We start from the raw sequence: 25,560 nt of genomic DNA, 5'->3' as shown, positions 1-25,560 counted from the left end.
ATTCCACTTAGACTGCCACATTATTTTCTCATTCGAGGATCCAAAGAATTTAGTGATACTGAAATCAAAATTTGAGGAATTTAATGTTACAAATTAAAGATTAGAGACTTTCGTGATAATAGCTCCAAAATCCAGGGACCATGAAGGTAATTTAGCCCGAACTGCAGTTCGGGAAGGATCATACATATATTTTCCTTCCAGTTGCTACAATACAGTACATCAAATTAAATGTCTGAATCTTTAGATTATAATTATACATAGAAATAGAACAGCAATGGAGATCACAAGATAACATGTGAACTTTACTCCATTTCTTTCAGAAAACAATGGGGGGGTCTGCAGGTCACCTTGTGGAGCATAGTATTCAACTAGAAACAAGCTTCCTCTCAATGAAAATGGTGGAAAATTTATCTTTTGGCCATTGCTTGCAGGCTGGTCTGGTCAACCTTGACCATGCACCACAGGCTACCATAAAGCAAATGTGTCGCCCCTTTGAGAATATGAAGAAAGAATGGCAAAGAAATTGAGCCATTTAACCTGAGAGATCTAACTGAAATACATCATGTTATTCTTCTCCAGTGTCAAAGCAGGCGCAACTTCCCAGTGACTGCATCCACTGAAGCTTTTGACCCTGCCCAGAAACAATAAAATATACAGCGTCAATTTGCAGGTCCTTGCTTGAATGTGTTGTTTACAGTGTTAGATATGATAATATCTCTGAAAGCCTGTAGGTTTCACTTAATCACATATACAGTAGTGAAAAGATAACAAGCATAAAGGAGACCAAATAAACAAGCTCAAAACCAACAAAGATATGAAAATACCAGGTCCAATTGCAAGGACAGTTTTCGATCCAGCCAAAACCTGTGTAAAACGGAAGAAAGGTTAAAATTTGATTAATGTAATTTGTTTCGTCAAGAAAATGACATTCCTAAACTCATGAGCAGCAAAAACGAATCCTTTTTCCATCAAAAGGTACATCCAAGGTTATAATATAATGAAACAATCATGTGGTATAAAGACGACTAAGAGTATGTCCCCCTCTATAGAATATAAACTGATTCTACTGGACAGAACTGAATATGCAGGCAGTAAGTGGCGAAGATAAGTTAATTCAAACTATGTATTGCCCAAGACCTGAGCATATTTTTGGAACCAGATAAATGTGGACCTTCAATAGTAAGAACTTATCCATGCCGAGAAAAGAAGGAAATAACTACTCCGGTGACTCCATACCCACCCCAAATTCCACTATCAATCAACACGGAAGGGACATAAGAATTGCACATCCAGGAACCAACTAGGTCCAGAAGAACAGCGTGATTAGAATATCTATAGTAAATTTCTTGTTTTTAAGGTCCACGCTCCTTGTTTGTGTTCTCGGCTACTGGCTAAGAAAAGAAAAAGAAAAATTCTAATTTGCTAAACTGAAATCACATAAAACTCCTGATTCTGAATTTCATTTATATGCTGTATCCCACCAAGTAATTTTTGGACTGAAAAGGTAATTGTATCAATTTTATTATTATAACAGAGTGTACCTGTGTTCGTCCAGCATCTGCAACAACAAAGGTTGGGAGGCCAATGCTATCAGCTGCTTCCTGAAGTTTATTCCTGATGGAGAAGCAATATGACCAATAAAGGACAAACTGAGGCACTTTTAGGGCACAAAAATATATATATATTACTGACTCTGGACAGCTGCATTATTCAAATGAAATCACCTGCTTACATTTCTTGTTGATTCCTGCATGTAACAACTATTTTGGGCTGTCCACATTGCTCCCATCTACTCAAAAGTAACTGTTGGCTGCAAAGCATACAAAAAATGCAACTCAAAATAACAATGTCAGTTACTTACAACCATGCAGCATGTAACACCAAACCAACAGTCTGAAGGCAGTTATTTTTGTGTCACTGTAACAGAAAAGAAAATTGTACTTCTGACTAGATGACTGGGACTGAAAGGACAAAGAGCTTATGCTTTCATTTAAATTTTTTCACCAACTTCTGATGAAGCTTATATTTCTTGAATTTCCTTGAACAATTCATTCAAGTAAACCTATTTCTTATTTTGCCAAGAACTGCTCGTATCATATCTGGAAGAATTTAAACATGATGTCTCTCCAAGAGTTTCTAGAATTGCAAGAAAATACTCATAATTAACATTACCTTTATCATCAAAAAAGAAAAAACATCCATGTACCTTTGCATCAGCTCTGAATACATGCCAGTGGCTGCATCTGCATGTAAGTAAATTATAGTTCATTCAGATAAATGATGAAGAAATTGGGAAATAAAAGCTCAGAGAATTGGCAGCAACAAAACTGAAGTATTCTAAACCCAAAAAAGAAGAATGAAAATCCTAAAACTATTGAAGTTTAGATATCTTAAAAACCTAAAACTATTGAAGTTTAGGTATCTTACGGGCGCATTGAGATGCAATCTTTCCGGCACCCATCTTCAGGTCTTGTCTGACTACGAGAACCTGCCAGACAGATAACTCTTTTGACATCCAGATCTACATCAATAGAACTCAACTCTATAGAAACAGTTACACTGTTAAGCAACAAACTCCACCTTTCTCTTACATTTGTTTATTGGTTTAATCCATGTATAGTCAACAAGCTACTAGGCACCGTAATGTTTAGCAAAAAGGTGAAGAAAGACTACATGCCATATGCAGAAGCAAAAAAATTCCATGATAGCTCCAGAACCAAGCATCTAGAATCTTCAAAATCTTTGCCATCAACTTGCCATTTCTAAGAAATGAAGCAAAACTTCTGAAGTTCTGTATTAAAGTTTCTCCGAAATTTATTCTTCCTTTTCAAAGGTAGGTCCAACCTACTTGCATAAATTTTTTATAATACTAATAAAAATTTTAATAACAATTTTTTGTCATAGCCTGAAATCAATCAAGTCAATTTCAGGAAGTAATTGCAGTAGTAAAAGGACTAAAAAAGAGTAAATGAGCACCCAATAACAATTAAATAGCCTTAGAAGCCTTAACTTCAAGTTGTATGGTTACCATGCTACCGTTGGCACTCAGAATGCTGCCATAATTTTAAAAGCCCATCCAAAGTAACAAACAACTGCATACTAAATTATACAAACAGCATTCGATAAAGTCCCGCAATTCAGCGAGCTGGTCCTTCCTTGGCATTAACAGAAAACCAAAACATCCAATAAAACATAGATAACTAAAATCTGCATCTACTGAATCAAATTGCATTTTAGATACTTAATAAAGACAATCCAAGCAATGAAGAAAAGGCTTAAAACACTTAAAGACAAACCATTTTAAGCTCTGGATCACCATTGTAAGAGACCAAACTTTGTTGCTGTGACTTTCCAGAGAAATTCTTCTTCTTGAAAGAATTTTTTATGGGATTTGTTAAATCCAGAAACAACCCGAAAATGAAACCAATAACAAGGCCAGGGATAAAGTTTTCTAGCCTGAAACTTTCTGTTAATCCTCCTTCTCTTTCCTGCTTATGCTGCTTCTGATTGCACAAACAAAACAATCTTTAACTAAAAAGTGAACGACAAATGACGACTGAACTGAAACACCCACTTAGATAAGCTTAGCTTATTATAACTTATAAGCATTGGTTAGGCCTAGTTAAAATAAAGAATTTCATAGTTTTTCAAAAAAAAAATATAAATGCCCACTTGATAAAAACAGTAGTACATGAGGCTTCTACATAGAAAGCCTTCAGATTGAAATAAGAAATCAATTTTTAGCTACAAAAGGAGCATGTGAATTAAGAAAAAGCAAAAGAAAAGAAAGAAAAGCGGGACTTTTAGATAAAACGAATGGTTGTCCAAAGTACCTTGTTCAAAAGCTGAGATGGGTTTTTAGATAATCCCCACATATTAGATACAGTCGATTGCGCAGTGGACAACTGAGAGACTGAAATACTGATAGGAGAAGGAGATGAGAGCTGAGAGCATTTTCTAGCAGCGGACAACGAAGTCGTTTTAAAAGCATGGTCAGTGGGATACGTTTTCTGAAGGTAAACCGGCGTCGTTTCTTTCTTTCCTTATGCTTGGTTTTCTCGGAAAATAGCATCATTAATTGATTTTCTTTTTCCCCATCTTATATTTGTACTTTGGGTAGTCGAGTAAATTATGATTTTAATCGTTCATTACATTAATTTCTTTGTTTTGTTTTGTTTTTCTATTTAAAATTTTTTGGACTTTTCTTTTCTTTCTGATTTAAAAATGTGCATTACAAATATTTCATAATAGGTCAATAATTCAATAATATAATAAGCAGTGATTAATATTTCAAATAACCAAATGCTACCTGTGTATAATCAATAAGTTTTATATATATAACAGTCTTTGCCTTTTCGGATGTACAATTCTGCCATTATATAAGTATGTCATTCTACAAGTATAATGATGAAAATAATTTAAGATTTCAAAGTGTTTATTCAAATATAAAATACTATAAATACATATTATTTACTCATATAATAGATCTAATACACTACAAGTAGTTAACAATTTTCTGATTTTATAATAATTTATTTTCATAACAAACCAATATAAAAGGGTATAATTATATTAAAAAATAAACTGTATATTAATTCATTAATCAAATAATATAAAAGTGTGCATTTTCATCCCAACAACGTATAAATTCATAGGGGAAACGTTTTTGATATAAGACTGCTTAATAAATTAATTAATTGTAATTAAGATTCTAACCCATATTCGCACAAACACCATTCGAAACGATTTTCCACCTTCAACAGTTTGCCCAAAGCTTACACTTCTCTTCCCCTTCCGCTATCCATCTCTTGCTCCACAAAACTTGACAAAGTATATCCCTTACACAACCCTTTCTTTATTTCTCAGAATTTGTTTTTGTTTTCTTATCTAACTACCTTCTTACAACACAAACCGTCATAACTACCATTTCTTGCATACCCTAATCCGAATTGATGGCATCTATTGCCTCTAGTTCTTCCCACCACCGTCTCTACCTCCGCACTAGGAGAACCCAACCTGTAGCAGATCGTATATTCCGAGCACTCCGCCACCACCTCAAACTCCTCCACCGGTCCGAATCAAATTTCTTTATCTTAGGTGCTACAGGAAATGTCTATACAGTCACCTTAACCACCAATCCTGCATGCACTTGCCCTGACCGTACAACTCCGTGCAAACACATACTCTTTGTTCTGATTCGTGTATTGGGTGTTTCCCTCAACGATACATGTCTCCGACGAAGGACTCTCCGGCCATGCAGGGTCAGCCACCTACTTAGTACACCCACATCAGGTGAAGCGCTAGCCAGCGAGGGCGTTCGTCAGAGATTTCATGAGCTATTCTTTCAGGTAAAGAAAGATAGTCTTTTGAGACCTAATAATAATAATAATAATAACAATAATATGAAGATAGAAGATGGAACGACGTGTCCTATTTGTCTTGATGAGATAGAGAAAGACGGCGTAGATCAGAGAGGTGCTGTGGCTTGTGGGACTTGCAAGAATGTGATTCATGAAGAGTGCTTGAAGATGTGGAGGAAGAGTAGGGGAAGAAGAGGTGGTAATTGTGTCATTTGTCGAGCCAGATGGAGAGATCATAGAAATGATCAAGAAAGGTATTTGAATTTATCAGCTTATGTTAGTGATGATGGTTATCATACGGGTATTGACGGTGCAGGTCTTTGTGCTGGTTGAATTATATGTGTGAGATTATGAAATGAATAATGTTATTGTGGGCTGGTTAATTTGCTTTGTAAATACTACATAGATGTTTATGTATATTTGTGTTAATTTGATTTGTAAATACTACATAGATGTTCATGTATATTTGCGGTAGATTTAATCATCCTTTCCTCAGTTTCATATTAGAATTTTCATTGATTATTTTTCTCGGGTATATTGTCTAGAATCATGGAATTTGTTCCATATTCTAAGCTTGATATCAGTTCATTGGGCTTTGCAATACAATCAAACAGAAAACACCAAGGCCAAGGGTGCCATGTTCTAGGACTGGCCGAAAAATAAACCTTTCACTATCTGTTTTGGGTGGAGGACTATTTCTCTTTTTCAAAAAATTTCAATTTTTATTTTTCATAGAAAATCATCTCATTTTATATTATTTTTAAAAAATAATTAAATTTAAAATCTAATTCAAATAGTAAGAGGTTTCATATTAAATATAAAAAATTATAGTTCAAGTCATTTTTTATACACAAAATATATTTTTACTTTTATAACAAATATAAAAAGAATAACATAATCCATTGTCCGTTCGTCCTCCAATCAATAAAATATTAGAATGATTGTAATTTTCTTTTGTCAAAAATTCTCATAAATTCATTTTTTTTTTTACTTCTAATAAGGTATGAACTAAATTAGAATCATTTTCAATAATTATTCTTTTCTATTTGGTCTATTAATTAAATCCCAATCTAGATATAAAAGGAACAATAATGTAAAGCTCATGATGAAATATAATTTTTCAGTTTTATTGAAATATAAACGATGCAATTGAATTCGTTGAATTTGCAGCTATAATGGAAATGATAAAGGCAGCAAAAAAGAAAGTAATTGTTGAGCATATCCATCGTTAGACTATATGGCTTGCGCCAAATATTTTTAGCCTAATAAGGAGAGCATATTTTATTCCGAATTCTTGCTCGAATCTCATTATGTGGTTTCTATGCCCTCGCAACTTGTACTTGAATAAATTCTTGAGTTGTAACCTTTACAGGTTTAGAGTCTCGCCTTTATCCTCGAATATAGCCGGATTTCTTACCAACCATCATGCGAAAAGCTTGATTTCTCGTTATTTGAATAATATTATCTTCTTCTCCCTCTCTCTTTTTCGGTTGGTTAGAGATAATCTCAAGTACACTCTCCTGCATAACAATACAAGTTCACCATATGCACCCATTTTATTTTATTTTTTACAAAATGGTCAACTAAAAGTAGAGATAGTAAAAATTTGTTTAATAACTACATAATTGCTCAACAAGCATGAAGCTAGAAATAAAAACAGAAAATACTCACATAAATCTCTTCAGAGCGATAATCCACCTAAGTCCCAGTAGACTTCATATGAGTCATTTTTCAAAGCTCTATTACATCAAGTTCTTTTGTAGTTGTTTCTTGCTATAAAACACATACATAAGTAGAAAATAATTTAAATATTGACCAAATTAAATTGTTGCAACAAGCGAGTAAAAGACAATCATCAAAAATTACTTTATACCATAGCATAGCTAATTGCTTGAAAGAATTTTTGACTACTAATATGGTTCACAATTTGTTGAGCACGACTTCTTTTATTTCTTCTACTTATAATCTATAAGAAAATTCAAAATTAAGATAATAAAAAAAAAATATTACCAATAAGTGCTTAAACAATTGTTCGCCATGATTCGATTGAGTTTCAAACAATGATTCCTCATGATAGACCCATTTAGTGTAGCTCTCTATCATTCGTCAACGCAATATGTCCCTTTTGACATTGACTCTTGTCTTTATAATTGCATTGTTACACTTGCAACAAGGACACAAATATGATCTCTTCCTTCATTATGAGCAAAAGCAAAATCTAAAAACTTATCTATACCCTTTTCAAACTCTGGTAATTTTCTATCACGGATAAATATCTAACTCTTATTTATAGGCTGCCTAATAAGGAGTAAAGATTAGTTTAATAATTTTGATCATTGATAAATTAAAACGAAGGGAGAGCTAACTTTGAATTTTACAAATCTCGTCTCTGTTTAGTCATTAAGAAAATGCAGGAAATCTGTTTGACGCCATTTTTGGTAAAATATAAATAAAATAATTTTTTTATTAATAATTTCTTGAAACATTTTAGTTAAGAGGGTCTACTTCTTTGTATTTTGATAGTTCGATAGATTTTAATTAAGCCTATTTTTATTAATTTATTATATGCTAAAGATTTTTTAAAAAATATATAGCAACAATAAAAGTAAATTGAAATTTTTTTGCTATTATAAACTTAAAAAAGCTTATTAGCAACAATATTTTCTTCTTGCTATAAAAATAAAATAAAATATCATATTTTTAATTTTTAATCACAAATTTTAATTTTCCTTATAATATAATGATGTTTTTCAATTTGCACTTGATGCAAAAGTCCCCTTTTCATTTCACTTAAAGATCTTTATAATGGTTGATCTAAAACAACTCTATCAATTCATAAATCTTAAAACATCGACTTCCAACAACAAAAGGATATGAGCTACACCAAATCTTACATACATGTAGAAACATTAATAACTCAATCCAAGTAGCAAGCAAGGAAAAATTAGTTTTAGTTTTATTCTTAATAACAGTTTTTAATATTGTAATCAATGTTGTTGCAAAATTATTACAATCCTTTACAGTGGATCTAGATTTTCTCACAAGATTAGCCATGTTCTAGTTCTGACACTACTGCTTCAATACTTGGATAATGTTTGCTTGAAAATTTAATAACTTCAAGAAAGGTACAAAAACATTTAATAACTTCAAGAGAGGTACAAAAAGGATTAATTTAACACTATTGCAGGACACTTGGACAGAGGTCATTGTCTGATAATTGACTATAACTTAAAATCTGATCTCTAATCTCTTAATTGAGTTTCAGGAAATCTTATGTGAATACAAGTTATCTAATATAGAAAGAGAAGGCAAATACGTTACTCAAATTGTATGCTTGACAGTCGGACAAACTTTACAATTCTACTCTTTTATAGCTGCACGGCAGCATGGCGGCAGGGATAATACCCCAAATATTATCAATAAATTTATTGAGATGATATATACCAATGGCAATAATAAAAAAAAAAAAAAAAAAAAAATTGAATCAATATTTTTACTGTTAAAATATTATCATTTAAACACATAGGATTAATAAAAATTTTAACCAATGAGAAACTAAGAAAATCAAATATCAAAAAACTAATTAAAAAATAATTGCTCACACTTGTAAAGACATGAGAATTCTAATTCAAATATTTTTAGTTATAATTTAATTTAGTAGTTGAGGTTCTAATATTTTTTTGTGACTTAAGTTTTTGTACATTCTTTGTTCAAATGACCATATTAAAATTAGTTTATCAATTGAATTAAGATACAATTGCTTTTAATATTTAGGTTTCTACATTTATTCTTAAAATAACCTCACCTTATTACTGGGTTGAAAATCAATTTTATTAAATCTTGTTTTACTCTAACAACAATATTAAGAGAATATAAAATTAAATTAAGTCTCAATTAACAATAACATAAAGAGAATTTCTTCTTTTGTTAAGTATAAAAGAAGGAGAAATATTTTTAAAGAATGCACCTCCATAAAACTACATACATCTTAATTTAAGAAATAAATAAATAAATAGATAAAAGGAAAGTCCAATTTACGAACTCCTTCGCAAAAAAATCGCTCCAAATCCTAATGTTGCCACTGTACTCACTGTATTACTGCAAGATGATAAACCATTTAAGCACACCTTGAAGCTTGTGCAAAATCACCCACAGCAAAATCAACATTCTTTCACCAATCTATCTAACCAAAACCTCACTACTTTGATAAGACATTCTCCCTCACCTCTTTCGCCGGATAAAATGGAGGATATCGGAGCAGTTACTGGCGGTTCCGGTAATTTATCTTGCAAAGTAGTCTCTGTGGCAGCCGGAGAAGCCCATACTCTTGCGCTTACAGGTAATATATAAATAATCGATATTAAAAATTTGATTCCATAAACATAAAAATCGGAAAAGTTTGATCTTTAATTGGATTGCAGGAGATGGGTGCGTGTATTCTTGGGGAAGAGGAACATTTGGGAGACTTGGGACTGGTTTAGAAAAGGATGAGCTTTACCCAGTTAAAGTCAAGTTCGATATGTGTGAGGAATTTGAAGAAAGAAAGCTCAAGTTTGTGGGAATTGCTGCTGGAGCTTATCACAGTGTTGCTCTTGCAGGTTGGTTGGTTTATAGATTTATTAAATTTTCTATCTTTTCTTTTTCTGGGTTAGAAATTAAATAGCAGTATTAGTGGCTCTTATAAAGAGAGTTTGTCTGGGAAGTGTAAAAATGCATGAACTTAATTCAATTAAATATTATTTAGTCATTTCTTGTGTTTGGAAAGCATATAATAGCTAGAATCCAATTCTTTCAACTTAAAAGACAAAGCATGTGAGAAAGCATTTTGAAAGAAATGAAATCATGCAACAAAAGACATGACATTTCAAGAAATCAGTTGAATTCAATTCTCGCACCATCCTAAGAAGGCTAAAATTGTCTAATAAGATTCTCCTTAGTTGTTCTAGTACTTTTTCCCCAAATCTATATCATATTCTGGCTATGACACCATTATGGTATTAATTGTTAGTCAAAATTGATGATTTAAATAAAACAGAAGAAAAGTTATTGCCTGCTTGACTATAATAGTTGCTGATCCTATGATCGAATTGAATATTTTCTCACTTTTGTCGCTGCACTCGAGAAATTTGTGGCCTTTTTGTTTATTTTTACTTATACATATTCTTTTTGCTCTTGCTCGTGTGATTAAATCAATCTATATCTATAAGATGTAAACTATTGGATGTTAATGGAACAGCTAAGCCTAGTCTTTTGACTGATAAGTAATTTTACAGATAGGAGTTCGAATAGAATTTAGCTATTCTAATTTTGTTTTTCATCTATGTAATGTCAGATGATGGATCAGTTTGGTGCTGGGGTTATAATATCTGTATCCTTGATCCTGGTATTATATTTCAGTTCCAATGCATTTGCTGCTATGTCAGAATTTAGTTATCTCTGTAATTGTTATTGTGTTTGTTTTCTGCGCTTCCTGAGAAGAAAGTAGTCTTGGTATTCTGTGCAACCTTAACTTTTGTATGGATGGCCAACTTGGTGGGAATGAAGAAAATGCTGCAGTGCCTCGCATGATGGAGCAGTTCCATGAGTTGATATATCCTGGTTCTGCAACAAATGAATCAGAAACAAATAGAGAAGTACCACTGAAGGTATGCGTGATTTAAATCATTATTTTTCCTTGTTCTCAGCTTTCCTAAGTAAATCTTTATTTCTTTATATCACAGGTTTGTTCTGTTAAAGCTGGTGGAATGATGTCTCTTGCAATTGATAATCTTGGGGCCCTGTGGATGTGGGGGAATTGTCCCCAACAGAACAGCGAGAGTGGTTTCTCCCTAGTGAGCAGTTTCACTCCTATTCCTGTCTGGGATTTCTATGGTCACACTGTTGTTAAGGTGGCATGTGGAAATGAACATGTTGTAGCATTGGTCAGCGAGGGGGAAACATATAAAGGTGAAGATCTGCTATGCTACTCATGGGGAAATAATAATCATGGCCAGTTGGGTCTGGGAGATACAGAGAGCAGAGTCTGCCCTGAAATTGTTGAAACATTTAACCAGGACTCTCCCTGGGCTGTGTATGAGGTATCATGTGGTGCATTTCATACTGCTTTGCTCACCTGCAAAAAGAGACCAAATGACAAGTTACAAAGTACATGCTGGACATTTGGCTTAGGAGAAAATGGGCAGCTTGGGCTCGGAACCACCCAAAATGCACTGAAACCTGAACCTGTGAAAGAATTGCCAGAGTATGCATACTTGATCTCTGTTGATTGTGGTTTATTTCATACAAGTGTTGTTTCATCCGCTGGAGATGTGTGGTCATGGGGAATGATGAATGGGCTTGGACTTTGCCCAGATGCTAGATTTACTGGAACAGATGCAGGGGATGCTATTTCTCCCCTACTAATCACAGGAACTAAATTCAATGATCCAGTCCAAATTACTTGTGGGGCTGCCCATACTGTTCTTGTCACAAATGGCGGATATAAACTTTGGTCCTGGGGCAGAGGAAGAAGTGGAGCCCTTGGAAATGGGAAGGAGATAGATGTTTTGGTTCCTGGTGTTATGCTGTGGCCTCCACTGACGGAGGTTGTCAAGAACCAAGAATCAAACAACAGTGTTGAGGAGGATAATCTTGTAAAGAAGGGATCTGAAGAAGTTACAGAAATGGAGAATAAACTGTCGTTGGCGATGGAGGAGATGAAGCTTCTTCAGTCTAAACTTACCATAATGGAGCGGTATGCTGGTATACTTCATGGTTCAATTTTTGGGAAACCTTTTGCAGAAGATGATCTTCCAATCTCATTGCAGAATTCAGATACTTTTGATATTGCAAAAGCGTGGGAAGAAATGTTAGAATCAGCAGATCGCAGTAAGCTTATTAGGTTGGAAATCTTTTACCGAAACATGCTTGCAGGTGTCAAAGATAAGAAGATGAAGAGAAGGATCCAGGAAATCATACAGGAGTATCTCCCTTCTGTAACTCCAGGAAAATAGTGCCGTGAAAGTGAAAATTGAAAAAATGAGACACAAGAAAGTTGGTTACCTGCAGCACGACTTAAAAGTTAATACATGTTGTACTTCCTCGGAGTCTTGCGTTTATATGATCTGTGAAGATTGTAAGGGTTTATTATATACACGCGTGATTCTCCAAAACATATACATACAGATTAGTACAGCAGAATAAGCTTCTTAATGAAAAGATATAGCTGATTTAACTGCAATCCAGTCAGCTTTTTTCCGAATATCAATAATCTTTTTTCATTACAAATGAAGCGAGAGATTGAGATTGAACTTAAAATTTTACTCAGATTTGAAACTGTGTTTAAATAAATTTTCATAATGTTATTGTGTAATTATTGCTTTACATCCGAACGTAGAACCCAAAAGAATGATAATAATAGGAAGAATTGGCAATAATAATTCTTCAATTTCTGTTGGTTCCTCGGACATGGCCACCAAAGCTAAATTGGAATGGCATGAGAGCTCTTGCAGTTGTAATGGTGTTTTGTCATTTCTTATTATATAAGCTGTCAAAAATTTAAAGCTCAATATTCATATATTATAATTAAATTGCTATATATTAATGAAATGATAAATTTGGTTTAGTCACCGTCCTCTTTGCCCTTATCAGAGTAACAAGAAACTAAATTTTCTAGCGGGAAACGGTGCGTTTTATAGGCATCAGTTAAAAAGTATTGCTCACTCAGTCTCTCTCTCTCTCCGCCAGTTCTTAGGGAAAACCCCTCCTAAACCCTAATTCCCGATTTCCCAAACTAAATGCCAGGCGTCCCGTCGGCTTCCGGCGGTGCGTCGGATTCAATCAGTAGTAATGTATTAGTCCCCTACTTGCCAGAATCTCAAGTGTCCGTAGTTTACCCGCTGCGGCACGGCCTAAAACCCCCAATTTCCCGTGTATCCATTTCTTTCGCTCGAGGCAACTCCTTACGCATATCAGTTTTTCGGCAACCATTCTCCGATTCCGACACTGATTCCGAAATAGGAGGAAAGGTACTGGAGGTGAAGCTAGGCGGCAATGGAGATGGAGAGTTAAATGATGCGTATTGGAGAAGAATTGCGTACGCCTCTGTCTCCCCTTATGCGCTCCTTAAAAGTCGGAGGAATTGTGCTTCCAACTTATCAAAATTGCAATTAAGTCCTTCTCCATATCATCTGGAATGGTAATTGATTTCTAGAGTTAGCTTCTTCTCTTTTTCTTTTTTTTTTTCTTGTTAGTTGACACCCTGATTACTAGGGTTTATATTTCTGTGATGATTAGAAATATGATAAACTTCAGGTGGGAGTATGTGATGGAATACAGCAAAGACATAAGTTCATTTCTTGTTAATCCCAAGTCCTCAACTGCTGGTCCAGTGATTGAAGACCCAAAGGAATTCTTAGAGGTCTTTATTATACTTTTCTACTTTAAAATTCACTTTCTTATGTAGATTATACTAACCATTTTGTACAGAAACGTGAGCGACCAACCTGTTTAAGGGCTGCATGGGATCTGATGGAGATTTTTTATGCCGATAAGCTGGCCCAATCATGGATTCCCGAGCGTATGGTTGACTGGCTGTCTGTAATGATCATGTTCATCCTTATCTTTTACCTGCTCAATTTTGTTAGCATTGTATTTGTTTATTATTACATCTATTATTTAATTACTGTTATTATCTTCTTCTTTTTTCCCTCTTCTTCATGGCAGGATTATGATATCCTATTGTCCAGCACACAGGAAACAGTTTATATGAAACTTGTGGAGTTTCAAGAAGAACTAGTCACCTTACAGGTTTACTATGTCATGCTATTCTTAATCCTGGTTTCTGTCTGCAATTTTTTCTTGACTCTTATTATTTGAAGTTAACACGATCCTTAATTTTGAACATTGGTGAACTAGACTGAGCATCTGTGAAAACTCTGTAGATTTGTATTTTTGCAATGTATAGGTTAGAAAATCTCTTTTGTCAGAAGTTGGTTTGTGGCATTAATATTTTTCTGTTTATTAGTGTTTCTGCTCATTAGGTTGTCTATGATCTTGAAATTTTTTAAATTGTTTTATGAAGGTCATAGAGGATAATCCTAAATTTTGGGAGGTGATATCATCAGCACTAGCAGTTGGTTGGCTAGAGATTGCAGTAAGTAATCTTAACTCTGGTCTTTGCTGTAGCATATTGAGCGCTATGTTACATTAAAAGCAAGGATGAATATAGCAAATGCTTCTTTTGAAATGTGTATATGATGAAACAGAACTCAATCATTTTCACTTGCAGGTGAAAGTGTTGCGGTTGCATGGATCTTATCAACTGGATCAGCTTGGCAGTAGAGAGGTTGGTAAGAATTTAATAGCAGCCAAGTGATGTATATGTACCTAAAATGTTCTTGAACTTGTTACCATGCAACTTACAACTTTGCCTTTTAGATTGTCATGTTGTAGCCTAAAACTGTTTCAGCTCGTATGCAATGGTGTGCAACAGTAGATATCTATTGTCAAAACAAACATTGCTAGAACTCAAAATGTGCATATCGAACATTATTCCTGTCCTTCATGCCAGGAATGGCCCCAAGAATGTGATGGAGACCCATAGGGGCTCAAAAAAGTAATTGACATGTTATGGATTTAATGGACATCCTCTTATACCTGTAACTGTGTACTTGCTGCTGGATCTTTGTCATGTTTATTTTGTATATCATCGAACAGACAGAGAATGGTCTGGTAGAGGCTGTTGCTGTGCTTGTTTCAAAGATGCCACGCATTCGTCCTGGATTAACAGCTGGGAAATTGGGTGAATGCTTTAAAGCCAAGCCTGACTTTATGAAGGTACTTTTGGATCTTTGGATCTTGGGAAATTGCATCATTTTTTCCTTTTATATTTCCTTGAACTATCTATTGATCACTTTTATGATATGTATTTTTCAATTTCCTAGGCATGGGAGAGATGGCGAGCACAAGTAACTAAGTTAGAGTCCAGTGCATTCTGGGTTCAGTGTGATCACCGTCGTACACGGGAGGGATTGAAAAACATGCTTCAGATCATGCTGGGAAACACTAATATTCTGTCAACCATGACTTGTAATTGGGTGGAGATGTATATATCTCACATTCTATACATTAGGCCATTCACAGTAGTAAGTGCCGACTAGTATCCCATGATGAATTAGGTTTACTGGAGCTTGAATCCTTATAATATTAAGTTGTTGATTTCTTCCATCTATGTCATTAGTAGCATTTATGTACTAGTGAAACTGAAGCTCACATTTATTCCCTTTTCTGGGGTCAGGGTTTGGAAAGCATGTACAGCCTAGCTCAGAAATGCATTCAATTGAAACCAACTTCCAGCCCGCATAAGTTGATGCAGCTTATACTTGGAATACTCGGAGAAAATACTGAGGTAGGTTTTGTGCATCAGATGCTAAAAATGCAAATTCTCTATTATTTTCAACTGTTTTTCCTTTTAATGCTTAAACTCATTGATCTGCAGGTTATATTAGCAGAATGCTCAAGAGGGTTTGGTCCTTGGTAAGCTGCTTGAATATCTTCTCTTTCTTATGGTACCTATGAGTTCAAGTCCTAATACTTTTAGCAAAAATAGAAAAGGAAAATGAAGGAGCTAGACAACTCTTAGAATTATAAAAGCAATGTTGTTAGGCTATGCGATGCTTGAAATTCTGCTGCTTATTAGTGGAATGTATCTTTCTGGGCTCATCGACAGGATGGTGACTCATGCCATAGAGTTATTGACCGCTGGAAGCGTTCAAGCGGAAATGCTTTTAAATGAGGAGCGTGATAACTTGGGTGGAATCAGTATAGGGGAGCTCCACCAGCTTGTTTATGCTCAAGTTCTATCTTCCCATATCTTGACTTGGCAAGTAAGTCCACAGCCCTTAACGATGATATATATTAATGACCGCATTTCAAAGATGGCAGATCATTTAGTTCATTTAGTTGGAATTATAATCAAGAGGAGGGCTTGATACTCCTTCTTCTCCCTAGTTTAGACCTATGTTCAGCTATATGACATAACATATGTAATGACTAAAAGAATAAGATGCATGTTTGACATATTAGACTTGTTATCATTTAAAAGAGCATCCAGTTAGATGGCAATTATGAAATAGTAAAATGCAAACAAGTCATAGTGTCTCTGATGCTATTTCAAATGTGGGCCTATTAATTGTTTATAGGAATCCAGAAGACCATAGAAGGGGCTGGATTGTAGAGAGATGGGACCTTTTAAATAGTGATTAGAACACCCTGGGACTTGATTGGTATCATATACAACAAGAGTCAAGTTCTAAATCACAAAGAAGCTAGAATTTTCTTTCATTCTTAATGCCCTTAACCTTTTGCTAGAAAATGCTCCCTTCTAGAGTCGCTCGCTATTGGTTGTAGTTGGATTCTTGGATTTATTTCTGTATTGATAAAAAAGATTCCAGCCTTGCACATAGTGAAATGATATTCTTTGATATGAAATGTTGAAAGTGACATTGTGTCTGGGAATTACTTATTTCATGTATCTTATGGAATTTTTATCATATTTTCAGGGTAACAATTTAGTCAGTTTCTGATTGACAAGTTCTTTTCAACTAATTTCAGTTCCTTTTTGTCTACAGATTGCTCCAATTTACTTGATATCATGTATAAAGCAGGGGATGGGATTGCTGGAGAGTCTATTATACCGGCAGCCTGTTCAATATAATGAACTGCTGATTAAGGTGATTGATTCACCTTCAGTCTTAGCCTTTTATCCATGTTGCTGCTGTGCCTTTGAATAAAGATTCTTCCATGGTTGACTAAGCATAATCTGTACAATCTCAAATATTGTATTGAAAGTTAATGGGTGATATGCTATTATCCGTCAATTAACTAACAATTCTCTGAAAATATAAAATTAACTCCTTAAGAAAAGCTCAACCAAATATTTTGATTTAAACAGTGGAGATTGTTGCAACAGGACAAATCAAGTTTCTACAAACATGAGATGGTCTGATTTTTTTTTTTTTCCTTCCATGATGTGATCATGTGGAATTGACATTTAAAGTAATGACTAGTTGACTTTTTATTTAAAAAACAATTCGTGCAGAATCTGGAGATTTGTCGTCTTAATGAACTTGACAGTGTCAGCAGAGACATTATGAAGGTACGTATAACATTTGGAAGTATCATATGTTTTATTGGCATATGGACATACACCAAAAATATATGAGATTGATAATCTCTTCTGGCTTTAACTTTACTGCTCACTCGGGAACTTGTATCTATATACACTATTCTCAACAAAGTCAAATCCAGTGACTCCCAAAGCTCAAGTGTTGATATTGTTTTGCATTATTGTCTAGATTGCAGGAGTATACCACTGGAAACATGGTAAGAAAGGTTCTGGAGTTTATTGGCTTCGGCAAGCTCGGGATGAAGTTTCTCTCAACAGAATTGCTCAGCAGTTGTTTGATTCTGTTGGAAAGTCGATCTCTGATGAAAGTTTCAAGGTTATCGTCGTTTCGATCCATTCCATTAAGCAGTCCTGTCATTGTGCTTTTCATTTAAAATCTCTTCCCATGTTGTTATTTTATTATTTGCAAGGATAGTAACACTTTCTAATTGATTCACATTTGTGCACACAGCAATGGGAAGGTTTAATTGGATTACTGGGTTCAGAATCTAAGCCTGCTGGTGGTCTTGAGTTCCTGCACAAGTATGGACTTTTAGTTTGACAAGTGATTATCATTATCTTGTTTCCTTCTCTTCCTTCTGTTGTGTCCGCTTTCTTTATTTCTAACCTTAGTTCTCTTACAGGTATAGGGATTTTAAGAAATCCCTTAAGCAGGTTTATGATGGAAAAACTACAGATGCTGCTCGGGTAGCTGCAGAATCACTGTTGTCAGTAAGTGTGATCTTTTATCTAACAGCCATGTTGCCATGCTTAAAACTAATCTATTATTCCTATGCACTTAGAGCTTGTCATGGTGGTCCACTTGTTCAAACACTATGCAGGTTGCACAGGCTCTGTTTGTAAATACAAGAGATTTTAATTGTCATGTATAGTAGACCTTTAGCATGCAAGAAATCTTTTTTATTGTTTAAATTCATCTCTAGGTCAGATTTCCATAATAATTTCTGCTTTTTGAATCTGCAGCTTATGAAAAGCCCTTCTACTCCTCAACGTTTCTGGCTACCTCTTCTAAATGATTCGGTAAGCTGTCCCTGTCTCCAAGAGTCGGCACTAATGTTGAAGTTTATTCTTTATTTTTGCACTAGGATTACTTATTTGGTGATGAGCCAGAACGCTGCTCGTGTAGAGTCTACCAAATTTATGTTGAGTCGTTGACCTGGTGTCTGCAGACCAAACTCTTTTAAATCTTCTCAGCCCTTTTCTTTTTAAAATTTTTTAAAACAGAGAGGGAATGGTGATGTTGCAACCGGAATTTTTATAGATTGCAGGATGCTTTTCAATGCTATCCAGTTAGTATCCATGCATAGTTGTAAATTTAATAGTAGCGTTTTCATATTTTCTTTCTGCAGCTGAAATTGCTTAGCTGGGAGGAGCGACCTCTGCTAAATGTCTCTCAAACAAACCTTCTGTTGAATAAACTGCAAGAGTTGTCGATGGCAAGATTACATCCAGACTCTGTTGAAGCAGACTTCCCACCCCAGACCTTAAACTCTGTCAGACTAGCTCTTGCCACAAATCTTGGACGTGCCATCTTAGAGGAATCATAATCCTCTGCTTGACATTGTTTGATGCCAGTCATGCAGAATACCTTTCGACTCCAATTCCCTGCTACCCCTGGTGATCAAGCCATTAGCAGGCATAATTATCCATGGTGAAATTGACATTTGGCAAATGCTGTGGAATGGGCCATAACCTTTGTGTTTTTTCACACAGCTGATGATTCAGGGGCCAATCGGTTGCATCTTCAAGTAGCAATTAGTAGGTGTTGCTAAGCTTGAGTTGAGATCGATCTTGTAGCTGTGTCTGGCATTATTGTAAAATTAGTCATTTTTCCTCCGACAGAATAGCTTATGGTTAGCAGGAAAAGAGATTCCTGTAATAGGGTTTTGAAATGTAATATGCTTTTAGAGCTTGATAAATCTTCCATCTTGATCTTGGTGTTTTGTGCTGTTCGAATTTTGGTTAACGAGAAGGAACTGTTGGTTGGTAGATAAATTTGATATGTAAGAACCAAGTTGTGTTAAATCAGTGACCCGCTATATTAACAGAATTGCACGGGTAAGGAAAATTTAGCCATGCGTTCTGGTTGTTTCTTCAATTTCTACTTCTAATGCATTATTAGAATTGCTTGAACCCAACCCAACCCAACTCAACCCATGCCACCCACGAACGCTTTATTCTCCTGGGCAGTCGAGTTCTATAAATTGGCGAGTAATAAAAAAATTCGTGGGAGTTAAATCCGTGTTCTTAATAGAAAGATAGTCAGAGCCACTATTTCTATTCTCTTGCCCCTCAGCTTCTTATGCCGAACGATAATTAGTTGCAAACACAGCGCAAGAAAAGTAGGTAAGACATTATCAATAACAGTAAAACCGCAGTTTAGATTTTGATTCATACTTATCACCCCGTTACAGGAAACATATTCTCACAAGCAATCCTCTTCTATTAATATATAAATATATATATAAAAGTAGGTAAACATATGATATGATTAAAATAAACAGTAATCAACAGAAGCCAGCCTTACAATACAAGGTAATGAGAAAAGAATATAAACTACTATACTAGGCCTGCATCATTTAATATATGAATACATCTCTATGTAAAGGAATTTGTTAAGAAAGAAAAGAAAAAAAACAAATTGGGAACAACCAACCTCAGAAGGTAATGCAATGCGGTAGAGAATAGACAGAAGAAAAGAAATAAAACAGGGCAGAAGGAATCTGGTGAACTTAGAAAAATTGAATAAATAATACTGTATATCTACCCACCTTCAACAAGCCAAGTGCCGGAAGTCTCACACTCTCTTAATTTCTTCTATTCCGCTTCCAAATCCCGTCCAAGAGGCTTGGACTTGGCCACGACACTTCTAGTGTACTATACAAATTCACTGCTAGTTCCCAAGGCACCTGGCAGCCCATCCAAGCATGAAAGTGACCATCATGTCAATGTCATCTTTGCCAAATACAACCATGGCCACAGGAGTTTCTTTCATATGCAGTTCCCATGTGAGCTGGGACTTGCCTTACTCGCATGCCCAGGACCTCAAATTTATTACAGTTTCTTAGGCAAATTATAAGTTTTCTTCAGGAATTTCGATGCTGATTCATCATTCCGGTAACACAACACACGAAGGAGTGTGTTTGGTTCAGTAGGGTTCCATTCTCCGGAAGTTGGAGGCAGTGGAAGTCTGGACCTGGCAGAAGAGCCATACGCTTCCAAGGTTTCACGTCTGAATCGCTCAATGAGGCTTTCTGTATCAGTTCGATAAAGGGGAAGTACACCTCTGGCTGTGATTGAAAACTTATCTATCAGTTCTGCAGGCAAGCCATCCCCGTTGGACCAAAATAGATCTTTAAGGGATTTAAAATCGTCTTCTATTATTTCAGAATCCTGTCGATTAAAAGCACGGGAGGGCCCTCCAGCAAGCAAAACAAGCAAGAATCCATCAAAAGAGGCTCGCATTAAATCAGTAACAACTCGAGTACGAACTCTTTCATGCATAGTATCTGATATGATGATCAAATTACGCTCAAGCTCCTGAAGAAAAGGATCAATTCTAGAAGATGATGGCTCACCAACATACAAACCATCCCATAAGACATGACTCAGATCATGGAAAACGATTTTATAAGCTAGTGCCTCACTGAGTTGTTGAACTCCTTCCACGCAAGCAGATGGTGTGAGTTCAAATCTCTTTGTCAATCCATTTGAAAAATCTTCTGTACGAGCAGATTCAGAGTTCCTTAAATGAGTGATTATTCTCTTCTCCAAAACATCCAATTCCGTACGGAGTCGATGCAAAGTGTTTATACGCATACACAGCTGGGATATCCCAAAAGAATTATCCCCATTTATTGTTGCTACCTGCGGATTCTTCTTCTGAGGATTCGGCGACTTCTCTTTCTTTTTCCAGACACCTTGAAACTTTGATTCCGTAGTACATCTGGTTAACGCTGGCATAGTTGGTATAAATGTATTCCGCGATCCTACAAATCAGATTGAAAATAGAAGCATTAGAAAACCCAAAATCTGAAGCCATGGAAAAGTTTCTTGAGTTCCGCAAGGATATACCACAGCCAGATTTTGCCTTGGTCGCATAATATTGAAGACATCTATCCAGACCAGCAATCAAGTCAGGCAGCAATGCTGGATGCATTGGTATCGGCAGCTGAAAATAAGCGTCCAAAGTTTCATCAATGATTCGCAAAACTTCAACAGCAGATGGAGCAAATCTTTCTTGATTTGCTTGTGGATTCCACACCTGCAAACATTGCACTAAGCAGGTTACTTCAAGAAAAACTAACAACAGAATCATATCAAAAAAGCATATACGGAAAAGAATTACTTCAATTGCAGGCAGTGGCAAATACAACAATTAGAGGACATGTCAAAGTATTGACATGCTTTAATGTTGGATCCTAGTTCTCATAAATGTCATCGCAGAACCTCCACTAAATTATACAATCAACACATATCGGTTATACTACTGACCTTTTTCAGGAAGTTGTGTTTTATAACACCTACATCACAACAGCAGAATTTAAATAACTAACTTTCAGTTCAGAAGCCTAGTAACATTATAAAATAGATAATACTGATGTTTACATCATAATTTCAATAATCAGCACCGAGTACAAAAGTAAACACCTAAGAATATAATCAATTAATTAATATTAATACGAAATTAAATAGTAATCTGTCTACAGAATCCATAAATAAGCAAATAATAAGACCAAGAAAAAGAACAGCAAGTGCATACTTCCTGTTGCAAGTTTCTATCAACCCATTCTTTTAGTCTGTCCAGTCTTGCTCTGATCCATGCTTTAACAAGATTGGCAATTGCAGCTTCAGCTTCATAAGGAGGCATTTCACGGATTATTGCCTTTCCACCATCATCACTGTCCACTGAATCTTCTACAGCAATTTGAACAAGATCTTTCTCCAGCTTATCTGCAGCTCTAAGAACTTGTACAGCATCTGGCGTTAATTCCATTATGCCGGAAATGAATTGTTTTAGCTCATTCCCGTAGCAAGCATGCAGTGTGGCCACAGCTACACCTGCTGCAAACGGGTGCCATCTCTTCAGTATCGGACTATACACTTGCTTCTCATTAACTGCCAGCTCACCAACATCCTTTGCAAGGATTGCAAGAACAGGAAGAGGATTGGGCTGATTTCTGGATGCTCTCCTACTCGAGTCTGCTTTCTCCATTCTCTATTTCACAACAAATCAACAACAGTCACAACCATACACAAATGATTAAAACTTGGGTACAAGTTGATTGTAACTTTGCATGTGTGCATGTGCACATTATGTTAAAAAGCAGCTGAAGTAAATTAATCTACTACCATCTGAGATTCAGATATTAGGTCTCTCTTTTTTGAATATGAAACCGCGCTTGGAGATATTGCACTAGGCTGACATCTTGACAGTTCAGCTATCATCAAAGTCCAAATGATATGCAAAATTTTTAAGAAAGTGTCTCCTTACCTGGATATAAATGGGAAGTCTTAATATGAAAGATATCTAGCTTCCATAGCCTTCTAAAAGAGACCTTTTCTGACTATCATACAAGTTTAGGTCTTCTTAAAACCCTTTTACCATCCATTCACTATATATGTCTTCAAAATTATATTTACACCTTAAGCCATAAACAAAGCATGGGCTGCATGCATAGCAAGGAAAAAGACCTAAAATGAAAACAGTAGTTCAAACATCAAATACTGAGTATGAACCAAGTACCTAACAATTCATGAGCACACAGCATTTCAGTCCCTCTCTTAAAAGTAAATTCATCACAAGGCTTCTAAGTGCTGTCATGCATCAAATTTCACAGGTTATAGATAACAAATCTACTATATCATCATTTTGATAGGAAACACTTGCCTGAGCAAAAACAGTTCGTAGAGACGATCTGATGTAGGTGTCAATCCTACTCCGAGCCACATCAACTTCACCTTTCCTCTTTCTACGATATTCAGTAGATATATCCTCAACCAGAATCTTGGCCGCTGACACCCCCAGAGAAACGATGCTTTGCATGGCTTCAATATTACCTGTATCAAATGTTTCATGATATGCAAGAAGCCTTTTTTCTGCCCAACCCAATATTGAACTCAATGTAGAACTCAAAATCTTTGCATATTGTGGATCCTTTGTCGTCTTTGCATCTTTTGCAACTTCAGCCAGTTGACCATCAGCAGCATCAAGTAGGTCTGTTTCCACTTGGCCAGTTGCAACAAAGCGATGAAATAAAACCCATGTAAAACAGAGGTTATGGAACATTTGATTCATTCCAAGAATAGTCCAAGTCTTCTTTATGTGTTCCATAAGTTCATCAATTTCCTCAACTATAGAAGTTTCATCATTGACGTCAAAGCAGGCTTCTAAAAGCATTTCATAGAGACGCAGGTTCAGTGGAATCCCATCAGCCCAGTGGCAAATCTCAGAAATGGACCCATCAGATCTACTAGCAAGAGATGTAACAGCACCACGAAGCACTTGCATTGACTCATTGTTTTTTCCAGTTTCCATAGGCCTATCCATAGCTCCATTAACAATTTGCCGCAGCCGCTGTGAATTAAGATTTGACTTATCAAGTGGCACACGAGGATGCATAAGAAGTCCAACCTCAAGAATTTTTAGAGTTCTCTTCTGCCATATTTCGTATTCTTGTTGATCTGGAAAATCTGAAAGCTTAAGCTGCTGTAAAAGCTCTAGTGGAAGAACAATCGACTCAATTCTCCTTCCGACCTGTGATAAGTTTATTAGCATGATATGATAATCAAAACTTTAAAAGTGCGGTAGAACTTTCAATATGAAATAATAATGAATATGTAACAGAGTGAAAAATATTGCAGTGGCATAAAGCCCCAAGACTACTTCACAATAGTATGAAGTCAGACTTTTAAACAAAAGGCAACAACAAAGTAAAGACAAAAACATAAGACACCATTCCAGTATCCAGATAAACAAAAATCAAATGATTCAATGAGAAAAGAAAGGATTCAAAGCTACATTATCATATTTAATTTAATTCAAATACATAATTAATAATCACGATCCACATTTATCAGATCAGTCCACAATATTCCAAAAAGATTCAGTCTTCTTACTCAAACTAAACAAATTAACATCACAAAAAGCAACAGATCAGCCAAAATTGAGCTAAATCAATATGTAGATATAAAAAAGAAATTAAATCTAAACAAACCTGACCAGCAGCAACCCTAACAAGTGCTCTTCTAATTCTAGAATCAACACTCTCCGAAACCCGCATTTGACACCTCATCAACTCTCCTACAGTCAAAGGCCGGTGTGGCTTGCCCTGACCCGAACCCGGCCCAGAACCGGGACTCTTTTTAGAAGCAGTAGGAGATTTCAAGCCGAAAGCTTTTTTCATTTTACTAGCAGCAGCAGAAGTAAGAGACCTTTGCAAGGCGGGAGAGTTGGGCGAGTGAGGCGCGTGATGATGATGCTGATGAATATTATTATTATTATTAGGCGCGTCGGAGTTTGATGAGATGTAAGTTAGGGCTTTTCCAGCGGAGGTTCGAGAAACGGCGACAAAGATCTCGTAGGCGGTGGCGCGAAGGTCGGAATCGGTGAGGCGAGAGGAGAGCTGGCCGAGTGGCGAATCGAGATCCGGGATGGTGAGTTTGGAGGAAGGCATTCTTGACGGCGGTTGTAACGGCGGAGGTGGTGATGGAGTTGACTCTCTCTTAGAATGGCCTAAGGAGAGGTCTCTGAATAGAGAAGCCATTCTCTGTGTATGAGACAGAGAGAGACAGAGTTTGAGAGAGAGAGCTAAAGGAGTCCAGATGATGTTGTATAGTATAGGAGTAAGAGATGATTTTTTATTTCTTTTTTATCTTTTTCTCTTTTTTACTCACTCTAGTTTTAACTGTTTTTTTTAATATAAAATAAAAATAAAAGTGTGCTGCTGAAGTGGTCCTCCTCTCATGGTGGACGGCGATTTCTCACACAATTTTGTAAATTAAATTTAAATTCATTTTTAGGCGTACAACGGT

The 25,560-nt window shown here is 35.7% G+C and overlaps 5 protein-coding genes across 10 annotated transcripts; 3 read left to right on the top strand and 2 right to left on the bottom strand.

Annotated features, from left to right (window-relative positions):
* Positions 1-141: 141 nt before the first annotated feature.
* LOC8275662 (peptidyl-tRNA hydrolase 2, mitochondrial) lies at positions 142-4,376 on the bottom strand. Of its 2 annotated transcripts, none has more exons than XM_015717661.3 (8): positions 3,834-4,376; positions 3,297-3,497; positions 2,428-2,488; positions 2,207-2,243; positions 1,733-1,810; positions 1,542-1,614; positions 825-864; positions 142-631 (listed from the first exon to the last, which is right to left on the bottom strand). In XM_015717661.3, the coding sequence occupies exons 1-8, from the start codon at positions 3,873-3,875 to the stop codon at positions 582-584; spliced, it is 582 nt and encodes a 193-aa protein (XP_015573147.1). In that variant the 5' UTR covers positions 3,876-4,376; the 3' UTR covers positions 142-581. The 2 variants fall into 2 exon arrangements, with proteins under 2 accessions (XP_015573147.1, XP_002516509.1); XM_002516463.4 differs by having other exon boundaries at positions 3,297-3,503; positions 3,834-4,362.
* A 374-nt stretch (positions 4,377-4,750) lies between these two features.
* LOC8275661 (mitogen-activated protein kinase kinase kinase 1) lies at positions 4,751-5,882 on the top strand. The gene has a single exon (XM_002516462.4). It carries the CDS (start codon positions 4,953-4,955, stop codon positions 5,691-5,693), a length of 741 nt encoding a protein of 246 aa, XP_002516508.1. The 5' UTR covers positions 4,751-4,952; the 3' UTR covers positions 5,694-5,882.
* Positions 5,883-9,358: 3,476 nt separating this feature from the next.
* On the top strand, positions 9,359-12,600 carry LOC8275660 (ultraviolet-B receptor UVR8). 4 transcript variants are annotated; one of them, XM_015717671.3, is made up of 5 exons: positions 9,359-9,699; positions 9,782-9,958; positions 10,693-10,743; positions 10,839-11,005; positions 11,081-12,600. In XM_015717671.3, the coding sequence occupies exons 1-5, from the start codon at positions 9,603-9,605 to the stop codon at positions 12,350-12,352; spliced, it is 1,764 nt and encodes a 587-aa protein (XP_015573157.1). In that variant the 5' UTR covers positions 9,359-9,602; the 3' UTR covers positions 12,353-12,600. The 4 variants fall into 4 exon arrangements, with proteins under 4 accessions (XP_015573157.1, XP_048227799.1, XP_015573158.1 ...); XM_048371842.1 differs by having other exon boundaries at positions 9,360-9,699; positions 10,905-11,005; XM_015717672.3 differs by having other exon boundaries at positions 9,361-9,699; positions 10,693-10,728; positions 10,881-11,005.
* A 391-nt stretch (positions 12,601-12,991) lies between these two features.
* Positions 12,992-19,624, top strand: LOC8275659 (nuclear pore complex protein NUP85). Of its 2 annotated transcripts, none has more exons than XM_002516460.4 (18): positions 12,992-13,536; positions 13,653-13,758; positions 13,827-13,937; positions 14,064-14,147; positions 14,422-14,493; positions 14,629-14,685; positions 15,057-15,176; positions 15,284-15,484; positions 15,637-15,747; positions 15,838-15,875; positions 16,069-16,225; positions 16,970-17,071; positions 17,440-17,496; positions 17,696-17,842; positions 17,978-18,048; positions 18,150-18,237; positions 18,490-18,546; positions 18,876-19,624. In XM_002516460.4, the coding sequence occupies exons 1-18, from the start codon at positions 13,136-13,138 to the stop codon at positions 19,071-19,073; spliced, it is 2,178 nt and encodes a 725-aa protein (XP_002516506.1). In that variant the 5' UTR covers positions 12,992-13,135; the 3' UTR covers positions 19,074-19,624. The 2 variants fall into 2 exon arrangements, with proteins under 2 accessions (XP_002516506.1, XP_048227798.1); XM_048371841.1 differs by having other exon boundaries at positions 13,405-13,536; positions 13,635-13,758.
* Positions 19,625-19,997: 373 nt separating this feature from the next.
* Positions 19,998-25,379, bottom strand: LOC8275658 (protein unc-13 homolog). The gene is made up of 5 exons (XM_015717646.2): positions 24,744-25,379; positions 23,417-24,283; positions 22,289-22,744; positions 21,601-21,790; positions 19,998-21,515 (listed from the first exon to the last, which is right to left on the bottom strand). Exons 1-5 carry the CDS (start codon positions 25,290-25,292, stop codon positions 20,581-20,583), a joined length of 2,997 nt encoding a protein of 998 aa, XP_015573132.2. The 5' UTR covers positions 25,293-25,379; the 3' UTR covers positions 19,998-20,580.
* Between the last annotated feature and the right edge of the window lie 181 nt (positions 25,380-25,560).

This window comes from Ricinus communis, chromosome 3 (genome assembly GCF_019578655.1).
Source record: "Ricinus communis isolate WT05 ecotype wild-type chromosome 3, ASM1957865v1, whole genome shotgun sequence".
NCBI lineage: Eukaryota > Viridiplantae > Streptophyta > Magnoliopsida > Malpighiales > Euphorbiaceae > Ricinus > Ricinus communis.
This window is presented reverse-complemented; position numbering and strand designations above follow the sequence as displayed.